This window comes from Ammospiza caudacuta, chromosome 1 (assembly GCF_027887145.1).
Source record: "Ammospiza caudacuta isolate bAmmCau1 chromosome 1, bAmmCau1.pri, whole genome shotgun sequence".
In the NCBI taxonomy this organism is placed as follows: Eukaryota; Metazoa; Chordata; class Aves; order Passeriformes; family Passerellidae; genus Ammospiza; species Ammospiza caudacuta.
The window spans coordinates 108,144,480-108,157,434 of record NC_080593.1 but is presented as its reverse complement, the minus strand read 5'-3'; the positions used below and the strand labels follow the sequence as shown (position 1 = coordinate 108,157,434).

The 12,955-nt window shown below is 39.0% G+C and overlaps 1 protein-coding gene across 1 annotated transcript in view; it reads right to left on the bottom strand.

Moving 5' to 3' along the window:
• Positions 1-6,543: 6,543 nt before the first annotated feature.
• Positions 6,544-12,955, bottom strand: part of LAMA3 (laminin subunit alpha 3) — a 105,309-nt gene continuing 98,897 nt past the window's right edge. The window contains exons 69-77 of the mRNA XM_058819149.1: positions 10,726-10,870; positions 10,283-10,434; positions 9,707-9,896; positions 9,264-9,404; positions 8,305-8,464; positions 8,045-8,172; positions 7,814-7,907; positions 7,357-7,476; positions 6,544-7,189 (exon numbers count right to left, since the gene is read on the bottom strand). Coding sequence (XP_058675132.1) covers positions 7,044-7,189; positions 7,357-7,476; positions 7,814-7,907; positions 8,045-8,172; positions 8,305-8,464; positions 9,264-9,404; positions 9,707-9,896; positions 10,283-10,434; positions 10,726-10,870 — 1,276 coding nt within the window. The 3' untranslated portion in view covers positions 6,544-7,043. The remainder of the gene's footprint in view (positions 7,190-7,356; positions 7,477-7,813; positions 7,908-8,044; positions 8,173-8,304; positions 8,465-9,263; positions 9,405-9,706; positions 9,897-10,282; positions 10,435-10,725; positions 10,871-12,955) is intronic.

Here is a 12,955-nt window from a genome sequence, read left to right as displayed (position 1 = left end):
TATGCAGAAAGCCGTTTCTACTGGAAATTGATAGATCGGAGGAAGTTCATCCTATTCAAAGTTACACTGAAGGGTTTAAGCTCAGCTGCATGACTGTCTTCACAAATAAAAAGGAGGCCAGCACTCAGTGCCTCTCAGAGATGCACACGTGAGAGGGCCCTCTGAGGGAACAGAAGAATAGGCAGGAAGGGGTGTGCAAAGCTATCTTAAGACTAATTGCTTTTTGCAGCTGCACATAGACACGTGCTTAATTATCTGCTATATGCATGCAAATTTGGTTGCTGTCACTAGCGTCCAGATGTTCCCTTCCATTATACTGAGTACAACAAACAAAAGAAAAAGGGTCAGAGAGCAAAATAAAAAGGGCCAGGAGTGGCAGCTTTGTGATGTTTTCCCTCCTGGCATATACTCAGCCTGGCTGACCACTTTCCTGAACTCCCCATCACAGACAGAGATTTGTAAACTCACAGACTTATATCTGCTCAGGAAAGAGGGAAGCCTGGGAAAAGCCTTTCCCCTCAGCACTGGGGAAGGGGTGCAGGCAGCCACTCAGCCCCACGGCCCTCCTCTGGGCTGAGCAGATGTAGGGACACCCTGGATGCCACACAGCAGCAGCCCAGGAGGGCAGTACTGAGTCTGGGGTTCAAGGGGTCAGGGCCTGTGTTCCTTGTTGTAACCACATAAATTGCCCACACTAAACCACAATAAAACTGTCTAGTCAAATTAACAACAGTTTCTAACAGCTTCTCTGCTGTAGACACTTCCCTTGGCAGGGGTAAGTACTCTCTGAGCAGTACCAAGGCTTGCTTTTTCCTGCATTACTTTTCTTCTTCAACTATAAGATCTTTCTATCCATCCTCTAGGCTTGTATCTCATTTTAAAGCATTTTTTGCACTGATAAAAACCAACCCGTGTATTTTTTCACAGAAAGTGAACTGTAGTATTCCTAGTTTTAACTCTTTGCAGCAAAGTCCTTTCTATAGGGTCTCTGAGTTGTGTCCCAAACATTTAAAACACACAAAACTACACAAACACAACTAGATCCTCTTCTCCTATCTGCGTAAATCCAGGAACAATAGAGTAATGTTGATTTATTCTGATCAGGCACCTGGCCTTTATTCTGTTTGACGGCATGCAGTGTCTCTTTGAAATATTTAACCTGTTCATTCCATTTTAATTAAATAACAGTAATGACCAGTAGTGGTTTTGTGGTGTCTGTTTCGAATTAAATTTGTGCTGAGCATATATGTCATGTTGATTCGTTTCATCTTTTATGATAAATGCAATATTCATAGATTCAGGGATCAAATGTCCTCTTAAGTGGCTCTGATTTGGGAACATTACCTTCCTCTACCATGCCAATATCAAGTTACAAGAGTCTGACTGAATACAATGGTCAGTCTGAAATTTGGTACTACTCTTCTGCACGCAGGAATAATGAAATTGCAGGCGGAGTTTTCTTTCCTTTTGGCCTGGTAAAGGCATAGTGGGATGACTGCAGCTACTTTTGATTTTGAGCAGCATAGGAAACAGCTGAGCCACAGTGGGGTCTTTGGCAGGTTGAATGGCTCAGAGCAGGCATTGAGACCTCCTCCCAGCACTGCCTTCACCAGTGACACTCCTCAGGGAGCACGATTGACCTGCCTGGTGTCCTTGCTTCCACTCTTCTTGCTGATGCAAATATCCTTTGTGTTTGTGTAAAGTTTCCATTTAGGTATATTTGCATTAGATGGATTATCTTAGGTTTTATGGAGACCATGTCCTGCCCTTTATTACATAACAAACAGATTTAATCTGCAGTAACAATTCTCTATAAACCTTGGCAATATTTTAGAATACATTTTTTTTATAACCAGTAGGTAAGATTTACTGCATGTTTTAATAAGGTGTATGAACCAAAGTCCTCTGAACTGGTTCAGTCTTTCCACTAAGCCCCTGAACTTTGGATTATGCCTATGTGTTTCCCTGGAGAATTGCTCAGAGTGTTTTTAGATTCTTTACTGCTTAGGTTAATGGCCCTGGGGACATGTCATTACCTTTGATTTAAATGAGTGCAGAAAAGGGAAAGTTAGGACTTTATTACTGATCTGACACCTTGTTCTCAGGTAAATTTTATTAGCTCAATTCCTTGACCTCACCACAGGAGTCAGTGCCTGGGCATATTACTGGTTCTCTTGGTTTGTAGTATTAGGAAAGCAATTCTGATCAGAAAGTAATCAGGATCTAGAATTAAGATTTATGGTAAGGTGCTGTTACCCAACTATACAACCCCTCTATTAAGTAATAGCTCATGCTGATAGATTTTAGCTTATTATACTAATAATTAACCCTGTTAATTAAAACTGTGTCAGCAAGAGCTGGCTGGCCACAAAATCATTTATTTCTCTATCCTTTAAAATGTTTTTCTTTGTTATGTCTTCAGGCATCAAAAAACAACCTGAACAATCTTTTCTGGATTGAAATTCTAATAGCTCTTTTCCATATTGCCTTAGTTTTGGCCAGTTCAGAGTTAATTTTTTGCAGTAGCTGAGGGAGCATGGCTCAAGGGGCATGGCAGGAAGTTATTCCATACCATCTCAGGTCACTGCCAGGATCAGGGGTAAGGGACTGGCTTCTGTGGGAAAGGACAGGGCTTCTGGTTAAAAAAAACCCATGGTTCATTGTCTTGAGAGTCCCTGGTGAGCATCTCTGCACATGAATCAACCTCTCTTTGTATTATTTGAATAATACTGTCATTATTCATATTGTTGCTATTACTGTTCATTTTCTTATTGCTGTTTCCAGTAAATTGTTCTTTTCTCAACCTGTGATCTTCACCTTTTGTGCCCTAATTCTCAATTTCCTCTGCTGGACCAGGAAGGGGCAAGCATCAGTGTGGTTTGGAAGAGTCTCAGTGGGTGCACTGAACTGTGAAGCACCATTCCTAAACCATGATACACATTATTTTATAAATTACTGACACAACTATGAATGCAATTATTCATTCTTACATAGTCCTCCTGTGACAGAACTCTTAGACACAGGCTCCCACACAATGGAGAAATCTGTTGTTGCTCCCAATTTAAATATAACTGAACAGAGACAAAAGGCCATGATGCCAACTACCTTTCTTTTTATTTTGTGTGACAATGCAGCAGTGTTCCATCTTTCTCAATGTGTGAGTGACACCTTAACAAAGAACCCGTTTCTCATGGAACATTTCACATGTGCTTCACATTTGGAGCAACCTGTAGGAAACATAGTAACTGGCTGAGGTGTAAAGTAATGATAGGAGTGTGTTTAAAAAAGATCTTATGCTCTCAGCTGCAAAGCAGGAGACACAGTACATACAATCTGACCAACAGGTCACAGTTTGGTTTTATTGCTACAGAGGATCCCCTAAACTGACAGAACGTAAAAAAATCATTGGTTATTTTGCTTGCAATTCTTTATACTCAGACGGTGCTTCATTGCAGCTCAGGCAATGACCAGCCTCTTGCAATTTTAAGATGTCTGGGCCAGCTGCACAAAGGATGTTTATGTTTCTGCCTTGCAGCCATAATGTCTCCAGTGAAGCTATAATATTGCATTATAGCACCATACCCTTTAACATCCCTTTTGCCAGGGATGTCCATTTAATGTATTTTTAGAAAATGCAGACAGATTTACAGAAGGTTGTGTCCTAAACCTCCTTACATCATTAGAGAAAGATGCAGGAGGTTTTTGGTTTTTTTTTTTAAATGAGGAAACCCCAAAGAGAATGGTAATAGGCAAAGAGCATGGGAAGAGTCCATTACAAAACCATAACACATTTATACTGTTTTCACTATGTCTGCATTTTCAAGGCTATTTTATGAAGGGCAGAAAGGAAGGAGAAAGGAGAAAATGCCCCAAATAGTAAAAATAAAAAACCTTTACATTAAAATATACATGGAGGACTTATGAAGAGGCAAAGAGGATGGAAAGCTAAAATGAACTGGCTCACAAGTGACTCAAAGAAGTGGTTACAAAACCACAGAAAGTTAGCTTGCACAATTAATGTTGCCGGTGACAGCATGAAAGGTCAGTGGTTCTGTGTTTTAAAGGCTAAGGTACAGAAAGAATGCTAAAAGTTTTAGTTGGAAGTTTTTGTCATTAGAAGCTTAAGTTACAGTCATTTATAAGCATTGAAAAGGCAGTATGTTTTCCTTTTTTATATTCATACCCGCTTTTTTTTCTCTACAATGAATGAATGAATGTGCATTTCCTTCTACAGTGCCCTGTGATCTATTTCATTTTACTTCCTCTCAGTTCCCAGTGTTAGGCTTTCTGTCTTTCAGCTGCCAATAATCTAGCTGTGGTTTGTAGTTATAATAAATGGAAACTCACAGACCTTGGTGTCATCCACCTCAGATAACATGATCCTATTAAATCTAATCCAAATTAACTGGATGAGAACCCTTTGCCCTTGATACTTACATGGACAAGAGAGGGATTTGATGCTAACAATACCAATGTGGTTTGGTGTAGAGTGGAAATCTGCTCTCCTTCTGTAATTGATTTGGGATTCAGAAGAATTCTAACACACTGTTAAAGAGTGTGCATCTTTTAGCCATGTGCTCACACCTGAAATGCTACAGCCAAAGCAGGCAAAAAATTCATGCAAGTTATTGTCAAATGGCAACAGTGTGATGAAAGTCTTGGAACTACTACTCCTAAAAATTAAAAAAACCCATAACACTGATTTCTTCAATAATAAAAATTCTTCATAGATTGAAACAGAACAACTTCTTCCCTCATGTTAAGATCATCCACTTGATTAATGATCCTTGAGGGTACGAGCCTGATATAGATTTACCTCTGAAAGTACAGAACCTGAAACTCTAGTTGGCTTTTATTCATTGTCCCAACAATGTATAACAGCCTGACTCTGTGGAAGCAATACAACTGAAAAAAATTGTGGAGGGGGGAAAAAACCAAACAACCACAAAGAACCTTAAAACCAAAGAGACTTTTCTATTTTTTTTTGTCGTGCAAAAGTAGTATTGTATTGGAATTAATACTTCCTGATCAATATAACTTACATTTACTCAAGTCCTTATGCATTTTTCATTTCTTTTTGTCAGCATTAAAACTACTTATGATAAATCAAATGGAAGGGAATGAAATCCAGGACTGGCTCCAGGTTGTGATGCAAAAATATTTGCCATGTTTTTTGTCTTTGTTTGACTGACAGCAGTAAGAGAAGAATGAAAAGGCTTTTCTTTGTGGTTTGGGAAAATCTGCCTCACAGAGCTGTCTGATGAGCATGAGATAGGGAAGGTTACCAGAGAATTGCATGATAAAATTTTATTGTTCCTCCTTTCTCCTTCTGGAAACTTTTAGTGTCAATTAAGCCAGTAAATGAATTGAGTATTTTCACAGTTTTCGTCAACTAAGTATTTGAGCAGTTTTTGAGCTTTTATAAATAGAAAGGATTCGGTTGTTGCTATCAAAAGAGATTATTTCTGAACCCATCACCTCCAGCCTGATGGGTGCTGCTATCCCATGTGGCAGGCTGCTGTACAGGAGAATATGTATAATATAAAGAGAGGGCTCTGCCATTACATGTCAATCCTTTGCTCCCTCTGAGCCCTCAGCTCCAGCATGCATCCCATTCCCACCAAAACTGGCTTTACACTTCAGAAACCTCTGCATGGACACAGATTTGCCAGTAAAAGAGTTGCCATAAAAGAGAAAGCAACACAAGATTTGGTGTGAACAGCTTTCTGACACTTTTGCTACCCTACAAAGCTGCAAAGGGATTAATGACCAAAGCCATAAGGACTATTGATCTGGCATCTGCTTCTGTTAGTCCAGCTTGCACCTCATTTCAAACACACTGAAGACATGCTGCTGTACTTTGAGAAGAAGGCAGTGGAAAACAGGAACATTAGGAGTTGTCTGCCTGCCTTCCTACATCAAGGATCTGCCTTAGAAAATACTTTCTTCTTTTTTATTTTTTCATTTTGCAAAAGAGGGTTTGCACCAGGGATTTGGGATAAAAAAACCATTACCAAAATGCTGATTCTGAATGACAGTGGAAAAAGAAGCCATGTGGAGTCTATACAGTCCAGCCCTTTTCTCAGAAGAGTAGAGCGAAGTGGGTTCCCTGCCCTCCACTGTGGGTCACAATCAGGTACAAAACAAAAATTTGAATGTTGAAGAAAACAATTTTTCTGGGTTAGTCCTGTAATTTGTACTACATAATTGTAGAAAATGCAGCTCTGCTATTCTTGATAAAACTTTTCTTCATTTCATTACAAAAAAAATTGCCTATTGAAGAGACTCTCTGTCTCTGAAGATGGCAAAAAAATGACCCTCTTTTTGAGATTTTTAGATAATCAAATTGTGATGAGCAGAGATGGAGAGATGATGGATACCTGCTTATTCAGGCAAATCAGCATCTTAAACCTACAGAAATATTTGCGCAAAGCAAGCAGGATTTAGCAGCTTCTAAAAAGTACATTAAGAACCCACCAGGTTAAAACAACCAAACAAGAAAAAAGGGTTTTAGGAACATACTGCATTTATTTGGTCCCACAATTCCTAACTTTGTAACAAACCCCCAGAGTTTCACTCCTTAAAGTGCTTCAAACTCCATTTATATTATTATTATTACTTTGAACATCAATGTACATTTCTGTATAAGCAACAAACCAAAGAGATTTCTATTTTTTATAAAATTATATATATTAATGGATCAAATTTGCTCTCAAGATGGCCAACATTAAGGAAAATTTCCAAAATCAAGACACTGGAGTTGCTCAAGTCTCTGCTGTCGTGGATGAGAGCAGAATTTGGCCCAGTAGGGTATATGCAATTACATTTTCTGCATATATCTCCAAAGGCACAACAGATTACCTCAGAAATCAATAACATTTAAAAGGGAGTTTGTCAAAGCAAATACTTTTTGTTTGCTTTGGCACAGTCCACATCCAGAGGATGCATTTGCTCACCGGCTGTTCAGAAGGAGCAGCCTGAAGCTGGTCACCAAAGGGGAATCCAAGCAGCCCAATGTGTGCACAACGACTGTAACAGCAGAGTTACTTCTCTGGGCACCCTTGCAAATTCACTGCACCATGAACCTCTGAAATCCTCCTGGTGGAGACATGCTTGTCATTGATGGTAATATTCCGAAGACAGCCAAAAAATGGGTCTTCAACTGGAAGCCATGGGGTGTCCAAATTTGCTACAAAACCAAGGTGGAAAGACCAAGTTAATAAGAATTATTTTAAAGAACGTTAATTATGGCAGGGTATTCAAAAGAGGGGAAATGATATAGAAGAACATGAATGCATGAGACCTTTGTTTTGGAAAGGAAAACCACATGAAAAAAATAAGCAGCAATAATATTACCTGGAATTTTGCCAAAGTAGAGTGGCTGATACACACGTCTAGGAGGAGAGGGCTGAAGTACAGTGGTATAGTTACTCTGTGTGCCCACCTCTAGCTGCACTGTCTTCTCCTTCTGAGAGACTGCAAAGAAGCAGGTAAATAAGAACTCCTTCTCAAACCTATTAAAGAATCAGCTAGATATGGCACTATTTTTAAATAGCATCTTTCTTGAAATTTAAGGCACAGAAAAAACCAGATTTTATTTTAATTCAGAGTCAGACTGACAAGCCTAGGTCATCCAGGGCTTAACAGAGCCTACTAAAAAATCCTTATGTAAAGCCTTTAATTAACACAAGACAGAATACAAGAGTATTCTCAGACTAAACAGAAGTGAAATGATTAATAAAAAAATTGGAGCTGCAGTGCTTTGTGCCCACCATCCTTCAAAGCTTCAGAAGAAATGGTATGTACCATGTACCTGCAATGGTATGCCACTGCCCATCAGACAGAGGTTTCTTAGGTGTGACCGATGCCTGGAATTCTCCAGCATCACTATTTCCAGCAGCAATCACCTGTAGAGAAGTTACCTGTTAAGTTACTGTGACAAAGAACAGGAGCAACAGGGGGAGGTCAGAATTCCCCCTTGTCGCAGTAATACCCCCTGCTGAATGAGGGCAATACAGCTGGAATGGACGCAGTCTGTACCCACCTTCCCTCCCTTCATGTAAACAGTCAAGTACTTGTCTTGCTTGCTTCCAGCATGGAGGAGCACACCTGTGGAGCTCCTTGGTCGAATGGTAAACACAATCCTGAAATCCAAACCCATCAGCAAATTACCTGTGGAGAATTAAACAGTGGGGAGACGGATGATCATAGGTGGAGATAATTGGAAAACCATGTAAAAACAAGTAACCCATACACCTCTGTGCTTCATACAATTCCATATACCATAATCCTCACACAGCTTACCAATGGTGATATATCCTCCTTCATTAAAGAAGTAAATCCCTGTGTCCATGGGAACATCCAGACATGGAAGTACGCCATGTTTTTGCTGAGGTGCATTAATGGCGTTTCCATTCATCTTAAAATTCCTCAGGCAACCCTTGAAACTCTTCATTGGCATATTCTGAAAGCATATTTCAAAACATGAATACTGAAGCATTATGTTTAGTATTATTGCTAAAAAAACCCAAACATTAGTTCTTTTGGACTGTTGGGCTATAGAAAGGCAACTGGCACTAAAGGCACCTAGCACCCATCTTTGCTGCAGTGAAAAGGTATTCCAAAGTTCTAAAAACGTGCTTGAAACCCAGTAAGAGTTGATTTTGAATTAACATGACTCCTGCTTGTAAAACAGATACTTCCCAATGACATGTCAAAAAGACAATGCAAGAGGAATTGTGAAATCCCTGAAGCAGCCCTTCCCTTCCTAAGACTGTTTATTTAATTCTGATTTTATAAAATACCCTGGCTCATTAACCGTCCTCTTTTTTAAATAGAAATCACAGGTATTTCAGATTCAAATCCAGTTCTACATCCATAATTTCTTAATGAGAATGATTCTTTTGCTTTTCTACTGATTATTGCTTAAATGGTAAATGTTCTTCAGAAAGATGGTATTTCTGGAATTAAAAATTTGACTTTGGTCTTCTCTATTTTTAAGGAATAAAAATGAAAAGAGTATATGGTTGCCCTCAGTGACTCAGCAACATATTGAAAATACAGGTCCAGGTGAAGGCTGTGTGAACAGGTGAGGAAAAAGATCTGTAATGAGCCATGCAAACATCAGCCACAGATGGTGCTCACGTGGTCCTTGGAAATCCTCACCAAAGCTTTTCAGCATGGAAATCCTGCGTATTAAAGACTTTCCCATATAATTAGTGCAGCATGGGGAGTGTGCGTGGGTGGATTTGTCAATTATTTACCTGTCTCTTCAGTGGTGGCAGCCCTCCCACATAGACTGGTGACTTAATGTTGATGGCAGAATTTGTTGCCAGTTTTCTGTGCTGGGCCCTTAGACCATCAACAACAAGGCGGGCGTTCTTCCCATCTGTGCTGAAGACCACCTTTCCAGGAGGCAAGGATAACAGAATAAAAAACCCAAAAGCCAACAAAAGCCACTGCAGATTTTCTTTGTCTTTAAATTAAATAACAGGTTGATGAAATATTTAATCTGAAAGTAACATCCTGGGACCATCAGTCTCAGTAAGGTCTCTCAGAAACCTGTCAACCACATGAACTTTCAGGCATAGGAATTAATTTCCAATTTTTCCAATGACCAAAACTGACTTTCTATTCTCTTAAAAATGTATTAGGCTGTGCCTGCTGAATGCTAGTTATGCTAACACTGTGGTTCCATGCTACTTACAGTGTGCCATTGCCCATCATTGTATTTAGTACTGGTTCTGACTTTGACTTGTTTTTCTCCAGAGCCAAGTGAAAAGACAAAATGTCCTTTTGAAATGTGGAGAGCCATGTAAGAGTCCTCAGAGCTTTCCTCCATGAAAACTATTAATCCTCTTGATGATCGAGTCCGTACATCTACAGAGAAATGTAACCTGTAGTGGAAAGTAAGCACATTCCAGTATGGGTCTGTTTGGTTGGTTGTTTTATCTTTTCTGTTCTCAGTGAAACTCCATTTTTGAAATAGCATTTGGGTGGAATCATGGCATTATACACTATATTTCTGAATGTGAATGAAACTTGACATATTCAGGCTTAAGAACTGACATTAACATGCACTGTAATTGTTCACAACATCCCATTCGATCTACTCAGTTTACGTAAATGTTTGCACCAAAAAAAAAAGCCTGAACTTTTAGAACCACCTTTTGTTATGGCACAAGATATAGACAAGAAGAAAATCCTTACAATCAGCACCCTAAGAGTCAAGCAGCTCCAACAGTTCAAGTAGGAGAAGGAGAACAGAGAATGTTTTTATTACCTGTCTGTAGATAACAATGGAGAAAACATGTAGGATATGAAACTGTTTGGGATGCTTCCAAGGAGATAAGCTTCACTGCTGTCATGTAATGGAGCTGGTATAGGGTGGTGTTGCACGTTAGCAGCTTTCAAATAATCAAGGTATTTTTCATTCTGTGCACATAAGATAGAATTGAAAGATTTACTATATGTGCACATAAATAGAAACATTTTAATCAACACATTTAAGAGCTCCCAGCCAAGGCAGTCAACAGCCCTCCCTAAAAGACAGAAAAGCTGTTGTCATTCTAGACAGGTGTGGGTTTAGCATGAAACTCCAGCATGGTGAGAACTTGCTTCAGATGTGAGATGGAAGGAAAGAAAGAACATCTGAATCTCAGTTCCAGAAATGATGGAAAGCCTGGGCATCAAATGGAGCAAAGAAGACAGTAATAATAAGCATACCTTGAGCATCTTAAGCCTGAGAGGATTTTTAAATTCCTGCAGCAGCATTGGTTCAAGGTTTTCATATTCCTGGCAAGCTCCAAGGGACACACCAGTCTTCCCAGTATTAGTGACAAGATTTTGAACCTCAGGGAGCTGACCTACCCTGTCATGATGAAAGCAGTAAAGTGCTGTGACTCAGCATTCCTTTTCTTTAATGTGATCAACAACAAGCATATTGTAAAAATGTGTTCTGCACAAAATATATTTCCCAGTGACATGATAGCAAAGTACCAATTTTTATTTTTCAACGAAAAATGTACATTCAATGCTGTAAATCATATTTTCCCTGGCTCTGCTCATTTTTTTTTGGCTATAGAAAAACTCTGATTTCTGGTCTCATCTTTTCTAAACAAAATAATTTTTGCTAAAAGCAATTTAAAAACCACAAACATATGTGGTCCTTGAAAACAGAGGAAAAAATGACAGCAGCCTTGATTAAGATTTCTGAATCTGTAACGACTATAAAAGTTTGATTGGTAATTATACATAAACAGTTCCAAATCAAGAAAATATAACATCATCAGGTTCTGCTTCACTCTCTCCTTAAATAAGATGTTCTGATGAGTTTTGTCAAGGGACAAAGCCGGTCACAATTTCACATGTAACTCTAGTATTAACCAAATTATCAGGAAGACTTTCAAAGCTGATTTACCCTGTGTATAAGGAATAATATTAAAGCAATACTATGATTTTCTAAGTTGTACAAAGCATCTCTAATCAGTAAATTACAAAATCTTTACAGCTACAAAGAAGCTACAAAGCTCCTTGCTTGTGGTTTTCTATGAGAAGAGTGGTAGAAGAGTCCACTTTCTATAGAAGAGTGGACCTGAACTTCTTGAATGCTGGTCATTCTCCATTCACTCCACCAGACCAGCTATAGTATTTATTCTTCATCTATTTTGGCACAAAAACTTTCCCACTTTGTTTTCTGACGGGAAATTTAATATATAGGTTACTTCTGATGCCTTTTCCTGGTCTTAAAAAAATTGAGAGCCAAACAAGGTTAAGGGATAAGGGGTTTTTTACCTCGGTATTTTAATAAGGACCCTTATGCTGCACCACTTCACCAACGTGGAACGACAATGCACACACATGATAAAATCACATATACAATTCACAGACCTTACAAATTGGGATATCTAACAAGGATACCCCAATGGGAGGCTTGGTGAATAGTGTGATATTCCCCCATCCAAGGAATTCACCCTGGATGGGCAGAATCTTAGTTGACAGGATATGTTCTAGAGGGGGCCTTGGTTCCTCAAGACAGTGTAGGGCTTTCCAGCCTCCTATGAGGCCTTTAGGATGTTTGGTCTCCTGGCTTAACAGACTACCACGGCTATGCTGAGTTATCAGAATTAAGGAATTACAAGTATGCATGCTAAAAGTACTGAGGATACATAAAAGGCATATAAAAGAAAAGGGGAAAAATCATCTTGACATCACTTGATTGCCTCGTAGTGCTTTAAATGAAGCCATAATTTGAGCAGCCTGGTCTTGTGGAAGGTGTCCCTGCCCATTGCAGAGGGCTAAAACTAGAGGATCTTTAAAGGTGCCTTCCAGCCCTTCTCATTCTGTGGTGGTATGACAATTGAATCAAAATACACTATTTTTGAAAACTCTACACATGTAGAAATACTCATCAAAACTTAGCTAACACAAATCCCCACTGGGATATGAGTTATGGCTTATAGAATGCTTGTCTTCTAGAAATACATTAATGGATATTTTTTCTCCTAAATTTTGGCTGTAAGGTGTCTCTAATAATCAGACAAACACATGAAAAGAAGAGACAGCTTAAATAAGGCAGATGATTTCTACACATATGGTCTCACTTGTTTGTGTAACTGTTTTGATTCTGTCAGTAGCTTTGCTCCTTTCACCACCTGGTTCCCTGGGGAGCTATAACAAGACAATTTAGCAAATCTTTTTGGATGCCTTATTGGGACATATCCAATTCACTCTGCAGAGTTCATTCTTTGGCTAAAAGACTGCTAAACAGGTATGACTGAAACTAAAATTCCTTTACATCTGAACAGCAGATTTAATTGTAACTGGATCCCATGTATAATATACCTGAATGAAAGAGTATTTGAGGGCAGCAAAGTTATGCATTCATGAAGGCTTCACACATGAAGAAGAAAAGCATTTTAGCAAAATATAATTTTAATATGATTTAAGAAGAAGA